This window comes from Salmo salar, chromosome ssa01 (genome assembly GCF_905237065.1).
Source record: "Salmo salar chromosome ssa01, Ssal_v3.1, whole genome shotgun sequence".
Classification (NCBI taxonomy): domain Eukaryota; kingdom Metazoa; phylum Chordata; class Actinopteri; order Salmoniformes; family Salmonidae; genus Salmo; species Salmo salar.
Genome location: NC_059442.1, coordinates 91305180 through 91324249, shown reverse-complemented (window position 1 = coordinate 91324249; position 19070 = coordinate 91305180). Strand labels below are relative to the sequence as shown.

Genomic DNA, 19070 nt, shown 5'->3' with positions numbered 1-19070 from the left:
AATCATATCAATTTCCTGAGTGTGACCATTCTAGAATTTCACTTCATCCAGAATCTCCAGACACCTCCTGAGCCACTGTCTGAAGGTCTGGAAGGCCAGAGTGGGTTTGGGACAGTAGGGCTCGGAGTCAGACTAGGAGACAGTGGGCTGTCCAGGGCTAGCTGTTCCCCCCTTCTCTATCCATCGCAGCAAGGTCTGAGAGAGACGAGATATACAGTGCGTTTGGAAAGTATTCAGAACCCTTGACTTTTCCCACATTTTGTTATGTTACAGCCTTATTCTAAAATGGATGAAATTGTTTTTTTCCCCCTCATCAAACTACACACAATACCCCATAATGACAAAGCAAAAACTGTTTTTTTTATTGATGCAAATGCATAAAAAAAATGGAAATATCACATTTACATAAGTATTCAGACCCTTTACTCAGTACTTTGTTGAAGCACCTTGGCAGCAATTACAGCCTTGAGTCTTCTTGGGTATGACGCTACAAGCTTGGCACACCTTTGGGGAGTTTCTCCCATTTTTCTCTGCAGATCCTCTCAATCTCTGTCAGGTTTGATGGACAGCATTGCTGCACAGCTTTTTTTCAGGTCTTTCCAGAGATGTTCGATCGGGTTCAAGTCCGGGCTCTGGCTGGGTCACTCAAGGACATTCAGAGACTTGTCCCGAAGCCACTCCTGCGTTGACTTGGCTGTGTGCTTAGTGTCTTTGTCCTGTTGGAAGGTGAACCGTTGCCCCAGTCTGTGGTCCTGAGTGCTCTGGAGCAGGTTTTCATCAAGGATCTCTTTACTTTGCGCCGTTCTTCTTTGCCTCAAACCTGACTAGTCTCCCAGTCCCTGCCGCTGAAAAACATCCCCACAGCATGATGCTGCCACCACCATGCTTCACCATAGGGATGATGCCAGGTTTTCTCCAGATGTGACACTTGGCATTCAGACCAAAAAGTTCAATCTTGGTTTCATCAGACCAGAGAGTCTTGTTTCTCATGGTCTGAGAGTCTTTAGGTGCATTTTGGCAAACTCCAAGCGGGCTGTCATGTGCCTTTTACTGAGGAGGGGCTTCCGTCTGGCCACTACCATAAAGGCCAGATTGGTGGAGTGCTGCAGAGATGGTTGTCCTTCTGGAAGGATCTCCCATCTCCACATAGGAACTCTAGAGCACTGTCAGAGTGACAATCAGGTTCTTGGTCACCTCCCTGACCAAGACCCTTCACCCCCGATTGGTCAGTTTGGCCAGGCAGCTAGCTCTAGGAAAAGTCTTCATGGTTCCAAACTTCTTCCATTTAACCCTCATGTTGTGTTCGTTTCATGTTAATTAATTATGTGTTAATACATATATTATCACCTAATATTGTGTTAGATCGTTTTATAAACTTAAGTTCTTGTGAACATTACAAGGTTTGAACTTGTATTTGCTATTTGTGGCCTGTAGGCCTCATTGACCTGAGCTCATACAACTAGTTTTTGAGTAAAAAAAGCATAATGTATGGATTATTTTGACTATAATAAATACTCAGATGAAACATATTGTGCTATTTATCACAGACTACTTTGTGTCAAAGTTTAACAAGGACTCTCTCCTTCTCACCAGTGTCATGATCAAAGATATGATCAAGAGCCTCACATACAGTGTATCGTTTGGTCATTGTGCTGCCACAGAATGAATTGTGAGCAAGGCCTCAAAAAAGCTTTATATACCAGCGCTACAAGAGAAGTTCTATATATTATTGAAACAATGTTGCAATTGTTTGTGAGAATGCCAACAGGTGTGGTATCTGTGGGGGAAAGATTCTATTGGGGAAAGGTTCCCGTGGGGGTTGCCATGGAAGCCAAGAAGGGGAGTGAGGTGTGTGTGTGTTCAAGCACACATGCTTGTGGGGGTCTGTGAGAAGAAGTGTGTCCATCTGATGAATGGGCATGTGCCTGAACTCAATTTTATACACTAATTGTAGTCTCACCCATTCATTTCTAATGACCGGTCATTTTTGACCGGGAACACCACAGGTGTACCAAAGTTAAATAAAACACACAAAATGTAATGAAAATCATCAAATTATGTGCTTACCTTGTATCTGTCAGCCATTTTGAATCCGATGGCAGACTGGGCAAAGGTCCAGGGGCCGGCGGTCTGAGTACTCCAGGTGGTTGGAGCCCTGCATGACACACTGCATCCACTGGCAGTGCTTCACCCCGAATATGTGCCCTACCTCATGGGTGACTGTCTGGAGCCAAACACAGAGGAGGGATAGGCATAAATGTAGGGGATAAGACTGAACCAATAACAATCCATTTCTAGACAGGGCCAAAGATCAGACTTATGTTCAATAGGCCACCCTAGGACAATTGGGATTGATACTGAAACTGACACCATTCAATAACTCTGAGCTGGGCTGTAGCATGAACCTTGCAGGACCTTAGCAGTAAGGTGCTCGTGATAGGAGTGCTGTAGTAGCCCTCCAACACAGAGTAGTCTCCCTGACAAGGCCTGATACACGTAACTCCTGCTGTAGAAGTTGTCGTCGTACTTAGCAAAGCTGAACACTCCCATTCCTGCAGAAAGAAAATGTTCAGTCAATGTATCATTTTTGTTTGAATAACACGCTGACCACACCGCCTGTGTTTGCGTGTGCGAGCGTTGCAAAATATATGTACACATTCATGTTATTCAATTATTTTTGGATGAAATGTCCTGCCTCTCCCATCTCCTCATTGGTTTTTAGGAGCATATACCCACGTGGGTGATTGAAAGATGAACTGAGGTCCACAGTCCAGTTGGTGGTGCTAATGCAACTTAAAGTTGGTTGTCAACCGCCATATAAAGTCTAAAGAAGAAGAAGACTGAAGAGAGATTACTAGAAACTAACTAAATTCCCCCTTTTATTTGTGGATTAATTGTCAGAGTAGAGAACACATGATTTTGTGTGACTCAAAATGGGTCAAAATTCTACAAAAATCCAGAAAAAAAGGACCTTGTGCATTTCAGGTAAAATAAAAACCCAATGTTTATATCCCAGGACAAAGTAGCTAGCAACAGCAAGATAGCTAGCTCAATGTCCATAAATTTTCATGTGTTTCGACCTGTCCCCAAATAAATATATTGGTTCAGATATTTATTTTTTTGATCGCGTCTGGTGTGGATGGACAAAATCAACATGCGCGCAATGGCCGCACACGGCTGCACTTGTGAGCCCAGTGTAGACAGCACGTAAAGCACCACCTACTGGTATGTTAGAGTTAGAGCGAGAACAAGTTCAAGGAAAGCACCAGTGTCTCTGTAGTTGGATAAATGGTGATGATTTTGTCTGGATGCACACACCATGCCAGGGGGTCCCCAGGATTACATTTAAGGGAGTATTACAGATAACAACTTTCTTTACAGCTCTAGTGCAGTTCAAGCAATGGGATAACTCCGTATTATAGGAATACAACTACATTAAAGTGTGTGTGTGTGTTTAACTACCTTCAGTGAGGGAGGCCTGTCCAAACACAAAGTTCCAGGAATCTTCGGGGTAGAGTTCTATCATGGTGATGCCCATGATGCCGAAGGCATCTTACGGTTTCCTCTTCTGAAGAAACCACAGCAAATCCCCTGAAAGAAACAATGACAACCACCTTTCATTTATTTATTATTTTTATACCCACATCGGCCATTTGAGGGCCTCATAACACCTGAGAAACCCCTCACAAAGCGGAACCCTGGCCCATGACCCGGTGTCGTGAGCTGATTTCTCTCACCTGTGTGGATCGTAGGTTGTGTGAACTGCTGCTGACCCTGAAGGCACAGCCTGTGGCAGCAACGGTCACCGGAGGCAACAGCTTAACCACCATCCGATAATAGAAGGCCTGGCAGTAGTCCCTCAACCACCTCACATACTGGCCTGTCTCAGCCTCTGCCTCCCTAAAGGAGCCTGGGAAACAACACACATAGAGATGGATAGCTGAATAGTACCACTCAATGTTTCACCTTGCATTATTTCGGTGGAGCATCCTCTTCCACATAGCTCTGTGGCACACCAACTGTAAAATGTTGTCCTCTATTGGTTTCAATGGAACATTCTGGTGTTTGTACTGTAGCCCCGAATGCTGTTTCTGTGGTCTTTGCACCTGACTCAGAAGGAAATAAAAAGTAGGAGATGCACTGGTAGTGTATGCCCTATTTGTGGTTCTTGTTCTGAGCACAGAGTGGCAAACTAGGTGAATGCACGCCTCTTCGCAAGAGGTTCAAGTCGTGCATGCTCTGTATTGGTTGCTACCCTGCCTTTAACTGTGGCAGCTCAAAGATTCTATCTTTCATGACCTTTAGCTTTAGTTGAATCCATTTAGCTGCTCCCATAACTCTGATTACTTACAGTAGCTGATGTGTGTGGCTCAACAGTAATAGTCAGCTCAATCACACACAAATACGTTTGTTGTCCATGGTGCACCAGCTAATGGCATCTGAATGATTCACTGTTATTTTCAGAGGATTTTGCCACTGCAGGGAAATTATATCTCTGTAAAAAGTATTAATAGGCCATAGGGCTTGAGAGACGGCTAAAACAGAAAGAGTGTGGACCCACCTACCGATGATCTGTAGGTAGATAGTACTGTGACCCTTGATGGGCTTGCTGCGGTAGGGGTTGCTATAGAATCTCTGGAAGTCCTGCGGGTCCTCTGGGTGCGAGTGGATCCAATCCGAGTCAGAGTGCACAGTGATGGGCCGGAACAAGGACCCATCCCCCAGGTAGAGACACTCCTCCAGGAGCCTCTGCTCTTTTCGGCTGTACTTATGGTAGCGATCAGTCAGGTCACAGCGGCTGGACACCAGGGCTGTGCGAAGTGTCTCCGCGGGGTGCTGGATCACCTGCATCTGTGGAGCAGCCAGGGGGAGGTGAGGAGAGGACACAGATGTGACATATGGTGAGGTAAGAGTATGATTAAGTTGCCCAAAAGGCCTAGACACTGTAATGGTATTGGTTAGAGTTTAATATCTGTACCTTGGGGCATCTTCCAGAGCCTTGTATGGCACAGAGACAGGTGAGAATAAGACTGCATTTACACAGGTTAGACAAAGTTTATGGGTGGGGCTGAGGCAAAATAAACTAAAAGCCTCCATACATTCTTAATAAATATTGCATATTTGCTTTTTGTCTGTTGTCTTTAAGGTGAAGGATAAGTTTACAAATGAGGATCGTTTGAATAGTCCCTATAATTCCATACCTGGTGGAGGAATAAAAATAACTTCTAAATGCCTCTTCATGCAACCACCAGTAACACATCCATTCTTTTTATTCCCAGGTAGATAGTATTACAGTGCATAACACCAGGGACCACACAATGCAGGCACATTCTGTTCCCATATAAAGTTATAAAAATTACTTTCATCACAATAATGGAATTTCATAGAAAATATAAATATTTGTAGAACTAAAAGGTTGTTTACCTGCGACAAGTTAACAGTGTAACTGCCTCTCTGATATGCAACATGTAGCCTACTGTAGAGTTTGCAGATGCGCATTCAGGTTGTTGGATCGTTACGTCATCAAACGTCATGTAAACACTTTCAGCTGGGTCTCTTTGCTAGCAGCAGAATACTCGCTAGCTTGATCAGATTCGTAGTATTCTATTCTTTCTGATCTGTCATCTCACCAATACCGAATGATAGTTTGACTGCTCTCAAATACTACCAAAACTCGAGTGAAATTGACGGATTGGAGGAATCTCTCGCTTGTTTCGTTATAAGTTTAGCTGGTTAGCTAGCTAAAGTAGCTTATAGCTAGATAGTTTATAACGGCGGAAAGAGACGTTAACCGAGAAGTAAACTTGTTTACTGACATAATCTGCATACATTCTAGGATAGTGACAGTTAATGCTAAATTATCAAGACTAACCGGTTGTTTCCTTGCTAACCAAAGAAGCTGTTCAACAACAAGCTAGCAACCAGAGAAGATCAGAATGCCCTGACTGCTCGTGCGATAAATTCGGGGAAAGCGCTGCTGTTCGAACGAAAATAGATTTTTGCTAGACCAAAAGCTGTGAGGGAGAGGAGTCGTTCCTTTACATCCGAACGTGCTCAGAGGGCCAAAGTCTTCTTTGTAACCAAAACAACCCACTGACAATCGTCTCCCAAATGTTGACAGAAAACAGGTGAGTGTTTTTCTTACAAAAATACCTTATTTGTATTTAATAAGGATTCTCATTAAATGTGTGCCCTCAAGCCACTACTCTACAACCACATATATACAATGCAAAATCCATGTGTACGTGTCTCTTCACAGTCCCTGCTGTTCCATAAGGTGTATATTTTTTATTTATCCATGTGTGCGTGTGTGTCTCTTCAGTCCCTGCTGTTCCATAAGGTGTATATTTTTTATTTATCCATGTGTGCGTGTGTGTCTCTTCAGTCCCTGCTGTTCCATAAGGTGTATATTTGTATTTTTTTAAATCAGATTCTACTACTTGCATCAGTTAGCTGATGTGGAATAGAGTTCATGACTCTATTTAGTACTGTGCGTCTCTCATAATCTGTTCTGGACTTGGAAGAGACCTCTGGTGGCATGTCTTGTGGAGTATGCATGGGTGTCCAAGCTGTGTGCTAGTAGTTTAAACAGACACCTCTGTGCATTCAGCATGTCAACACTTCTTACAAAAACAAGTAATGATGAAGTCAATCTCTCCTCTACTTTGAGCCATAAGAGATTGACATGCATATTATTAATGTTAGCTCTCCGTGTACATTTAAGGGCCAACGGTGCTGCCCTGTTCTGAGCCAATTGTAATTTTCCTAAGACCCTCTTTGAGGCACATGACTGGACAGTAGTCCAGGTGCGACAAAACAAGGGCCTGTAGGACCTGCCTTGTTGATAGTACTGTTAAGAAGGCAGAGCAGAGCTTTATTATGGACAGACTTCTCCCCACCTAAGCTACTGTTGCATCAATATGTTTTGACCATGACAGTGACAATCCAGGGTAACTCTAAGAAGTTTAGTCACCTCAACTTGCTACATTTTTACGTTATTCATTACAAGATTTAGTTGAGGTTTATGGTTTAGTGAATGATTTGTCCCAAATACAATACTTTTCATTTTTTGAAATATTTAGGACTTTTGCCATCCATTCTGACTGCAGTTCTTTTTTTTAAAGTCTTGCAGTGATTTCACTTGCTGTAGTAGCTGACGTGTATAGTGTTGAGTCATCCGCATACATACACATTGGCTTTACTCAAGATTGAAAAATGTAAGGGGCCTAGACAGCTGCTCTGGGGAATGCCTGATTCTAACTGGATTATGTTGGAGAGGCTTCCATTAAAGAACACCCTCTGTGTAGAGTTAGACAGGTAATTCTTTATCCACAATATAGCAGGGGGTGTAAAGCCATATCACATACCTTTTTCCAGCAGCAGACTGATCAATAATGTCAAGCTGCACTGAAGTTGCTGCCTGTTATAGACTCCCTTCAGCTCCCAGCTGTGCCCTGGACACCATATGTGAATTGATTGCCCCCCCCATCAATCTTCAGAGTTCGTTCTGTTAGGTGACCTAAACTGGGATATGGTTAACACCCCAGCAGTCCTACAATCTAAGCTACATGCCCTCAATCTCACACAAATTATCAAGGAAACCACCAGGTACAACCCTAAATCTGTAAACATGGGCACCCTCATAGATATTATCCTGACCAACTTGCCATCCAAATACATCTCTGCTGTTTTCAATCAGGATCTCAGCGATCACTGCCTCATTGCCTGCATCCGCTATGGGTCCGCGGTCAAACGACCACCCCTCATCACTGTCAAACGCTCCCTAAAACACTTCTGCGAGCAGGCCTTTCTAATCAACCTGGCCCAGGTATCCTGGAAGGATATTGACCTCATCCCGTCAGTCGAGGATGCCTGGTCGTTCTTTAAAATAATTTCCTCACCATCTTAACCTGTCTGCGCTAGGGGGCAGTATTTTCACGGCCGGATGAAAAACGTACCCAATTTAAACAGGTTACTACTCTGGCTCAGAAACTAGAATATGCATATTATTAGTAGATTTGGATAGAAAACACTCTGAAGTTTCTAAAACTCTTGTCTGTGAGTATAACAGAACTCATATGGCAGGCAAAAAACTGAGAAAAAAATCCAACCAGGAAGTGGATTGTAGTTTTTCAAGACTGGGCCTATTCAGTACACAGTGACTTAGGGTTCAATTTGCACTTCCTAAGGCTTCCACTAGATGTCAACAGTCTTTAGAACGTGTTTCAGGCTTTTGCAGTCAACAGAGAGCAAACAAGACCTCCTGGAGTCTGATGACCGAGAGAATGACAGGCCACAATTATGCGCGTTCACGTGAGGAGGTAGCTGTGTTCCATAACGTTTTTCAAGACATTTGAATCATCCGGTTGGAATATTACTGAAGTTTTACGTTAAAAAGGCCCTAAAGATTGATGTTTTACAACGTTTGACGTTTCAACGAACGTAAATATAACTTTTTGTTGTGAAATTTTCGGCGCGCTTCCTACATTTGGAGTAGCTTACTGAACACGCAAACAACAAGGAGTTATTTGGACATAAATTATTGATTTATCGAACAAAACAACATTTATTGTGGACCTGGGATTTCTGGAAGTGCCTTCTGATGAAGATCATCAAAGGTAAGTGAATATTTCTAATGCTATTTATGATTTTAGATGACTCCAAAATGGCGGGTATCTGTATTGCCTGGTGTATTTTTCTGAGCTCAGTACTTGGATTATTGCAAAGTGTGCTTTCCCCGTGAAGCTTTTTTGAAATCTGTCACAGCGGTTGCATAAAGGAATGTTCATCTATAATTCTTTGAATAACAGTTTAATATTTTATCAACGTTTATGAGTATTTTTGTAAATTGTTGTGCTGATTCACCGGCAGTATTAGACGCAAAATATTTTCTGAATGTCACGCACCAATGTAAAATGCTGTTTTTGGATATAAATATGAACTTTATCGAACAAAACATACATGTATTGTGTAACATAATGTCCTAGGAGTGTCATCTGATGAAGATCGTCAAAAGTTAGTGCTTCATTTCGCTGTGTTTTGGGTTTTATTAACACATGTCCTTGCTTGGAAAATGGCTGTGTGATTATTTTTGTCTATGTACTCTCCTAACATAATCTAATGTTTTGCTTTCGCTGTAAAGCCTTTTTGAAATCGGACAATGTGGTTACATCAAGGAGACGTGTATCTTTAAAATGGTGTAAAATAGTCGTATGTTTGAGAAAGTTGAATTATGTCATTTTGTTGTTTTTGAATTTGCCGCCCTGATATTTCACTGGCTGTGTCCCACCTAGCCCATAGAAGTTAAATAAGCATGCCCCTTTCAAAAAATGTAGAACTAAGAACAGATATACTCCTTGGTTCACTCCAGACCTGACTGCCCTTGACCAGCACAAAAACATCCTGTGGCGGACTGCAATAGCATCAAATAGTCCCCACGATATGCAACTGTTCAGTGAAGTCAGGAACCAATACACACAGTCAGTCAGGAAAGCAAAGGCTAGCTTTTTCAAACAGAAATTTGCATCCTGTAGCTCTAACTCCAAAAAGTTTTGGGACACTGTGAAGTCCATGGAGAACAAGAGCACCTCCTCCCAGCTGCCCACTGCACTGAGGCTAGGCGACACGGTCACCACCCATAAATCCATGATAATCGAAAATGTCAATAAGCATTTTTCTATGGCTGGCCATGCTTTCCTCCTGGCTACCCCAACCCCGGCCAACAGCTCCACACCCCTCGCAGCAACTTGCCCGAGCCTCCCCAGCTTCTCCTTCACCCAAATCCAGATCGCAGATGTTCTGAAAGAGCTGCAAAACCTGGACCCGTACAAATCAGCTGGGCTAGACAATCTGGACCCTCTCTTTCTAAAATTATCCGCCGCCATTGTTGCAACCCCTATTACCAGTCTGTTCAACCGCGCTTTAATTTCGTCCGAGATCCCTAAAGATTGGAAAGCTGCCGCGGTCATCCCCCTCTTCAAAGGGGGTGACACTCTAGACCCAAACTGTTACGGACCTATATCCATCCTGCCCTGCCTTTCTAAAGTCTTTGAAAGCCAAGTTAATAAACAGATCACTGACCATTTCAAATCCCACCGTACCTTCTCCGCTGTGCAATCCGGTTTCCGAGCTGGTCACGGGTGCACCTCAGCCACACTCAAGGTACTAAACGATATCATAACTGCCATTGATAAAAGACAGTACTGTGCAGCCGTCTTCATCGACCTGGCCAAGGCTTCCGACTCTGTCAATCACCGTATTCTTAATGGCAGACTCAATAGCCTTGGTTTATCAAATGACTGCCTCGCCTGGTTCACCAACTACTTCGCAGATAGAGTTCAGTGTGTAAAATCGGAGGGCCTGTTGTCCGGACCTCTGGCAGTCTCTATGGAGGTACCACAGGGTTCAATTCTCGGGCCGACTCTTTTCGCTGATATATCAACGATGTCGCTCTTGCTGCGGGTGATTCCCTGATCCACCTCTACACAGACAACACCATTCTGTATACATCTGGCCCTTCTTTGGACACTGTGTTAACTAACCTCCAAACGAGTTTCAATGCCATACAACACTCCTTCCGTGGCCTCCGACTGCTCTTAAACGCTAGCAAAACCAAATGCATGGTTTTCAACCGTTCGCTGCCCACACCCGCCCGCCCGACTCGCATCACTATTCTGGACGGTTCTGACCTAGAATACGTGGACAACTACAAATACCTAGGTGTCTGGCTAGACTGTAAACTCTCCTTCCAGACTCATATCAAACATCTCCAATCCAAAATTAAATCTAGAATCGGCTTTCTATTTTGCAACAAAGCCTCCTTCACTCACGCCGCCAAACTTACCCTAGTAAAACTGACTATCCTACCGATCCTCGACTTCGGTGATGTCATCTACAAAATAGCTTCCAATACTCTACACAGCAAATTAGATGCAGTCTATCACAGTGCCATCGGTTTTGTTACCAAAGCGCCTTATACCACCCACCACTGCGACCTGTCTGCTCTAGTCGGCTGGCCCTTGCTACATATTCGTCACCAGACCCACTGGCTCCAGGTCATCTACAAGTCTATGCTAGGTAAAGCGCCGCCTTATCTCAGCTCACTGGTCACGATAACAACACCCACCAGTAGCACGCGCTCTAGCAGTTATATCTCACTGGTCATCCCCAAAGCCAACACCTCCTTTGGCCGCCTTTCCTTCCAGTTTTCTGCTGCCAATGACTGGAGACGCTGGAGACTTACATTTCCCTCACTAACTTTAAACATCAGCTACCTGAGCAGCTAACTGATCGCTGCAGCTGTACATAGTCCATCTGTAAATAGCCCACCCAATCTTCCTACCTCATCCCCATATTGTTTTTATTTACTTTGCTGCTCTTTTACACACCAGTATTACTACTAGCACACCATCATCTGCTCATCTATCACTCCAGTGTTAATCTGCTAAATTGTAATTACTTTGTTACTATGGCCTATTTATTGCCATACCTCCTCATGCCATTTGCACACACTGTATATAGACTTTCTTTTTTTCTATTGTGTTATTGACTGTACGCTTGTTTATTCCATGTAACTCTGTGTTGTTGTTTCTGTCGCTTGTTTATTCCATGTAACTCTGTGTTGTTGTTTCTGTCGCACTGCTTTGCTTTATCTTGGCCAGGTCGCAGTTGTAAAATGAGAACTTGTTCTCAACTAGCTTACCTGGTGAAAAAAATAAATAAATAAAAAACTCCCACAATCTTTTTAGAATCATTTTATCTTCCCTCCAGGCCTGAGGGCACACACCTTGTAGGCTTAGTTTGAAGATATGGCAAATCGGAGTGGCAATATCGTCTGCTATTATTCTTAGTAATTTTTCATCCAAGTTGTCAGACCCAGGTGGCTTGTCATTGTTGCTAGACAACAGTAATTTTGTTCACATTTTTCAAATTACAATGCTTGTCTTTCATATTTTGATGAGTTGTACTTGGATGTGTAGGGTCAGCATATGTTGCTGGTATGTCATGACTAAGTTTGCTAATCTTGACAATTAAAAAATCATTAAAGTAGTTGGCAATATCAGTTGGTTTTTTGATGAATGAGCCATCTGATTCAATGAATGATGGAGCGGAGTTGCCTTTTTGCCCAATATTTAATTGAAGGTACTTACTATCATTCTTTATATAATTCATCTTTGTTTTATAGTATAGTTATTGAATTACCATTAACCTCAGTGGCCAGTGTTACATTTGTTAATGTCTCAAGTAGACTAATTGATTTCTCCGCATATCAGTTTAACTTGAACAATATTTCACATGGCTGTTTTCTTCCCAGAGAAGTTGTCATACTCATGTCTGCTCCTATAACTATAATGCTGTGGCTGAGATAGCCTCTCTCTCCCACATATAAAATGCATTCGGGAAAGTATTCAGACTTTTTCCACATTTTGTTATGTTACAGCCTTATTCTAAAATTGATTAAATAATTGTTTACCCTCATCAATCTGCACACAATACCCCATTGTGTGCAGATTGAGATGTATTAAAAATCAAAAAGTGAAATATCACATTTATGTACAGTACCAGTCAAAAGTTTGGACACACCTACTCATTCAAGGGGTTTTCTTTATTTTACTATTTTCTACGTTGTAGAATAGTAGTGAAGACATAAACTATGAAATAACACACATGGAATCATGTAGTAACCAAAAAAGTGTTAATTAAATCAAAATATATTTCATATTTGAGATTCTTCAAAGTAGCCACCCTTTGCACACTCTTGGCATTCCAAATAAAATACAATTTTATTAGTCACATACACATGGTTAGCAGATGTTATTGTGAGTGTAGCGAAATGCTTGTGCGTCTAGTTCCGACAGTGCAGTAATATCTAACATGTAATCTAACAATTCCACAACAACTACCTAACACACACAAATCTAAGTAAAGGAATGGAATAAGAATATATACATACAGTCGTATGAAAAAGTTTGGGCACCCCTCTGAGGCTGCATAATAATTTACTCTGTCATCACAGAAAATGATCACAGTGGCATGCCATTCATTTTCTAATAAAAACTGAGTACTGGGGTATTGTCCAGACAAAGATGTTTAGTGTAGCAATATTAAGTTGTATGAAATTAAATCAGATGTGAAAAATAGGCTATGCAAAAATTTGAGCACCCTTGTCATTCTGTTGATTTGAATACCTGTAACTACTTAGCACTGATTAATTGGAACACACAATTGGTTTGGTGAGCTCATTAAGCCTTGAACTTCATAGACAAGTGCATCCAATCATGAGAAAAGGTATTTAAGGTGGCCAATTACAAGTTGTTGTTCTCTTTGACTCTCCTCTGAAGAGTGGCAACATGGGGGCCTCAAAACAACTCTCAAATGACCTGAAAACAAAGATTGTTCAACATTATGGTTTAGAGGAAGGTTACAAAAAGCTATCGCAGAGATGTAAGCTGTCAGTGTCCACTGTGAGGAACATAGTGAGGAAATGGAAGGCCACAGGCACAGTTCTTGTTAAGGCCAGAAGTGGCAGGCCAAGTAAAATATCGGAGAAGCAAAGGCGAAGAATGATGAGAACGGTCAAAAACAGCCCACAGACCACCTCCAAAGACCTACAACATCATCTTGCTGCAGATGGTGTCACTGTGCATCGTTCAACAATTCAGCGCACTTTGCACAAGGAGAAGCTGTATGGGAGAGTGGTGCGGAAAAAGCCTTTTCTGCAGACACGCCACAAACAGAGTCGCTTGAGGTATGCAAACGCACATTTGGACAGGTGCTGTGGACTGATGAAACAAAGATTTGAGTTATTTGGTCATAACAAGGGACGTTATGCATGGCGGCAAAAGAACACAGCGTTCCAAGAAAAACACTTGCTACCCACAGTAAAATTTGGTGGGGGTTCCATCATGCTGTGGGGCTGTGTGGCCAGTGCCGGTACTGGGAATCTTGTTAAAGTTGAGGGTGGCATGGATTCCACTCAATATCAGCAGATTCTTGGGAATAATGTTGAAGAATCAGTCACAAAGTTGAAGTTACGCCGGGGCTGGATATTTCAACAAGACAACGACCCAAAACACTGCTCAAAATCTACCCGGGCATTTATGCAGAGGAACAAGTACAATGTTCTGGAATGGCCATCCCAGTCCCCAGACCTGAATATCATTGAGAATCTGTGGGATGATTTGAAGCGGGCTGTCCATGCTCGGCAACCATCAAACCTAACTGAACTGGAGATGTTTTGTAAGGAGGAATGGTCCAAAATACCTTCATCCAGAATCCAGACACTCATTAGAGACTATAGGAAGCATCTAGAGGCTGTTATTTTAGCAAAAGGAGGCTCTACTAAATATTGATGTGATTTTTCTATTGGGGTGCCCAAATTTATGCACCTGTCTATTTTTGTTTTGATGCATATTGCACATTTTCTGTTAATCCAATAAACCTAATTTCACTACTGAAATATTACTGTGTCCATCAGTTAGTTGATAGATCAAAATGAAATTGCTGATCCAAACACCCAATTATTTATAAATGGAAGTCATGGAAATTGTCAGGGGTGCTGAAACTTTTTCATACGACTGTAAATATATGGATGAGCAATGACAGAGCGGCATAGGCAAGATGGTATAAAATACAGTATATACATATGAGATGAGTAATGTAAGATATGTAGACATTATTAAAGTGACTAGTGATCCATTTATTAAAGTGGTCAATGAGTTCAAGTCTGTATGTAGGCAGCAGCCTCTATGTGTTAGTGATGGCTATTTAACAGTCTGATGGCCTTGAGATAGAAGCAGTCTCTCGGTCCCAGCTTTGATGCACCTGTACTGACCTCGCCTTCTGGATGATAGCGGGGTGAACAGACACTGGCTCGAGTGGTTGTTGTCCTTGATAATCTTTTTGCCCCAGCGACACAGTAAAGAGAGAGTGCCACCAAATCGCTTGTTCACAGCCTGAGTGGGCAGTTTTGTTGCTGGGGCAAACTGTTGTCAAGGGCAACTGTTTCATTCGCCAATGTGGGCCAGTAAGAACATCCACCTCGTCTGGAAAAGGGGCCATCTTCACTCCATAGAAACTAGTCAGCACTAACGTCACACACTAGCTGCTAGCTAACTGGTTAGCTTAACATTGGCGAAGTCAGAATGGGCATGCGCACTCCACTGTTATGTGACAGAATCCGTGGCGTTAGAATTAGGAATTAGAATATGAATACTACACTGAACAAAAATATAAACGCAACATGTAAAGTGTTTGTTTCATCAGCTAAAAAAAGATCCCAGAAATGTTCCATACACACATAAAGCTGATCTCAAATGTTGTGCACATTTGTTTATATCCCTGTCAGTTTTGTTGAGCAGGCGTTTCAATGCTGCAGGTGCAGTTGATGAGCTTATTTCTTGAGTCAGTTGTTCAAATAGAGCTAGCTAGTGTGTTCATGTTTCAACCATGTTCTCAAATGCCATTGAAATGGCAGCAGCAGTATGACAACCAGCATATTCCTGAGCATGCAATACGACTTTCCTCCGTACGAAATCCTTGACGACCCACTGTGCTGTCAGACTCAGCATGCTCATGGGGCTGATATCGCTGGTCCAAATGTCAGTCGTGAAGCTAATAGCAGTGACGCTATTACTGTGCAACTACGGTAGAGCAACATCTGAAAAATAGTACCAACATTTAAACAAAAGTGTACCGGTGCTCGACCAGTTGGCGAAAGCCAACATCACCCACGGCAGAGAACGGCAATGAATTCCATTATCTTGGCTTTAATGGATTTCACCTTCGAGTTGTCTCTCTGAAATGTTCTTACTCTTTCAAATGACTGCTCGATCCACACAGCAGACGTGGGCTAGGTTAGGAATGCTGTGTTGCACGTGTAGCGCAAAATTTTAAGTGCCGTCATTACGCCAGGTACCTACGTTATATACAAAGATGTTCTCATCTATCTGTGTTATTTTGGTATGCACGTCAGCTTTGACATCGGTTTTTCACATCGGCATTAAACTAGACATCGGGCCGATACCGATGTTGGCATTTTTAGCTAATATCGGTTGATTCCGATATGTTGACCGATATATCGTGCATCCCTACCATCCATACCTTGTCACAACACAACTGATTGGCTCAAACACATGAAGAAGGAAAGAAATTCCACAAATTAACTTTTAACAAGGCACACCTGTTAATTGAAATGCATTCCAGGTGACTACCTCATGAAGCTGGTTGAGAGAATGCAAATAGTGTGCAAAGCTGTTATCAAGGCAAAGGGTGGCTTTGAAGAGTCTCATAAAATATATTTTGATTTGTTTAACACTTTTTTTTTTGGTTACTACATGATTCCATATGTGTTATTTCATAGTTTTGATGTCTTAATAAAAATAAAGAAAAACCCTTCAATGAGTAGGTGTCCAACCTTTTGACTGGTACTGTAAGTATTCAGACCCTTTACTCAGTACTTTGTTGAAGCACCTTTGGCAGTGATTACACCTTTGAGTCTTTCTTGGGTATGACGCTACAAGCTTGGCACACCTGTATTTGTGGAGTTTCTCCCATTCTTCTCTGCAGATCCTCTCAAGCTCTGTCAGGTTGGATGGGGAGCGTTGATGCACAGCTATTTTCAGGCCTCTCCAGAGAAGTTCAAGTCCGGGCTCTTGCTGGGCCACTCAAGGACATTATCACCTTTTAGGTGCCTTTTGGCAAACTCCAAGCGGGCTGTCATGTGCCTTTTACTGAGGAGTGGCTTCCGTCTGGCCACTCTACCATAAAGGCCTGATTGGTGGAGTGCTGCAGAGATGGTTGTCCTTCTGGAAGGATCTCCCATCTCCACAGTGGAACTCTGGAGCTTTGTCAGTGACCATCAGGTTGTTGGTCACCTCCCTGACAGTGGACAGTTCTAGAGGAAAAACACCTGGAATTTTTATTTAATACATTTTCGAATAAGGCTGTAACGTAACAAAATTAGGAAAAAGTGAAGGTCTGAATACTTTCTGAATGCACTGTACACCCACTTTCTCAATATAGGCCTAATAAAATATGCCATTTAGTAGAAGCTTTTATCCAAAGAAACTTACTGTATACATGTTATGTATGAGGGGCCCCAGCAGGAATCGAACTCACAATCCTTGTCATTGCAAGCACCATGCTCTATTGACTGAGCCACACAGGACCACAGACACAAACTTCCTCTCCTTTCTCTCTCTCTGATCCGGTCACTCTCTCACGTTTACTCCCTGGCCTCTCTGTCACTGTGTACAGGAAGCGGCGGCGGGGTGGAGACAATGAGGGGGACCAGCTGGCCAAAAGGTCAGGAGGGGGACAGGAGGGTCACGCCCTGGTGTCCAAGCTGGGCCAAGACGTCTGGGACTCTGAGGTGACAGGACACACACACACACTTGTGATGGTTTGTGCAACAAGTATTTTCTGTAAGTCATTCCTGTTTTCTCTCTCTCTGCTCCAGTCGTCCGGCAGTGACAGCAGTAGTGGTATCAGTAGTCCTGAGAGGGCAGGGGGAGGAGCCAGTACCAGCACATGTACACAGAGCCAGAAGAACTGCACTTCCCAGGGTCTCCTCAGTCCCTCGCCAGAAGACTCTTCAATTTCCTCGTTGAGTCTCTATGGCGGCAGCACTCCCTATGACCACATCAACAGTGTCCTGAGGGAGGCCCACTTCAGCAGTCTGCAGACCAGAGGTCAACCAGGATCTACGTGACCTCAACTCACTCCTGACCCCCGTTGCCCCAACTGGGCAGGGTCGGTTCAGGTAGAAGTTGCCCATAGGCTCAAATCTAGAATCAACCAACTTACCACAGATTTGTGTCTAGGAGCAACTTCAACCTATTGTCATCCATGACGTGGCAGATGAGGATTTACATCCTTTGGGCTCTGGGCCAAATCCATACCATCGTCCCTGTGCCATACACCTTACATGAAGCACACCTACATGTCCAATGGCCCGCCCACTGTGGTACTACTATATGCAGCATGTATGTACTCCAGCACTTTACTGAGGGGTCTACTGCTCTGTGGTGGTCTCCTTACATGAGTGACTGCTTGTTGGACATTAACATCGCCACTGGTGCTATCTACTACAGACAGACATTTGTAGGAGTGTCCAAAGTGCTTGCTGTATCCTAATTAATAAAGAGAAGCACTTTATTCTGCTTGTTATTTTTTTGGTCCAGGCCAATACTCATCATGCTGTTTTGTATGCAAAGCCGAGTGTGAGTTGGTGTTGATTAGACACTGTGGTTACCTTCTATGATCGTCACCTTGGCCTATAGGTTGTCCAGACTTAGAATTTCAAGCCCCTCTGCCAAGCTTCTTGCACTGATAAGAAGTGCTTTGCAGAATAAAGGCTGAAGTTTGGGTTTGTACTTGTGTGCCCATGTAGGCAGGTTTCTGCGACACTGGCGGTCTACCAGTTTGTTTTGTTTTATGTTTCAGTTCCATCAGCCGCAGTGAACATTGACTGCTCATCCTCCCACCACAAAGAAATGAGGGGACCATGATTACACTCGCACAGAAGTAATGTTTCTGTGACAACAGGCCACATTCTCCATTGTTCAGAATGTTCCAATGGAAATTAGCTTTTTTTTCTTCTCCTGTTCTTGATACAGCGGAAACTGTTAAGCGTGAAAAACCCACCAGTGAGCCTGACACCTACTACCATACCCCGTTCAAAGGCACTAATATTTTGTGTTGCCCATTCACCCTCTGAATGGCACACATACACAATCCATGTCTCAAGGCTTATAAATCCTTCTTTAACCTGTCTCCTCCCCTTCCATCTACACTGATTTGAAGTGGATTTAACATCAATAAGGAATCATAGCTTTCACCTTGTCAGTCAGGCATGAAACGAGCAGGTGTTCTTAATGTTTTGTCCACTCAGCGTCTTTTGTTAGGTAATCAACAGCTGTGCTGCTCATGACTGTACCAAAAGTTATGTATCTTACAATACCATTCGAATAACTTGAGTTGTACTTTTGTATTGTTAGTTACCCTGACCCAGAATTCCAGACAGAAACAGGCCTTAACTAAACAGCCTCTGGTAGAACAGAATAAAAAAA

General features: G+C 42.9%; 2 protein-coding genes across 2 annotated transcripts; one reads left to right on the top strand and one right to left on the bottom strand.

The window, feature by feature from the left end:
• Positions 1-30: 30 nt before the first annotated feature.
• LOC106610367 (archaemetzincin-2) lies at positions 31-5551 on the bottom strand. Its single transcript, XM_045697256.1, is given in 10 exon segments — positions 31-132; positions 1871-1884; positions 2083-2224; positions 2406-2496; positions 2498-2552; positions 3463-3591; positions 3738-3749; positions 3752-3910; positions 4566-4851; positions 5425-5551. Coding segments are annotated over 10 exon segments (1065 nt in total). The 5' UTR covers positions 5500-5551.
• LOC106610375 (protein FAM104A) lies at positions 5545-18156 on the top strand. Its single transcript, XM_014209707.2, has 3 exons — positions 5545-6128; positions 17257-17371; positions 17459-18156. The coding sequence occupies exons 1-3, from the start codon at positions 6112-6114 to the stop codon at positions 17708-17710; spliced, it is 384 nt and encodes a 127-aa protein (XP_014065182.1). The 5' UTR covers positions 5545-6111; the 3' UTR covers positions 17711-18156.
• The last annotated feature ends 914 nt before the right edge of the window (positions 18157-19070 follow it).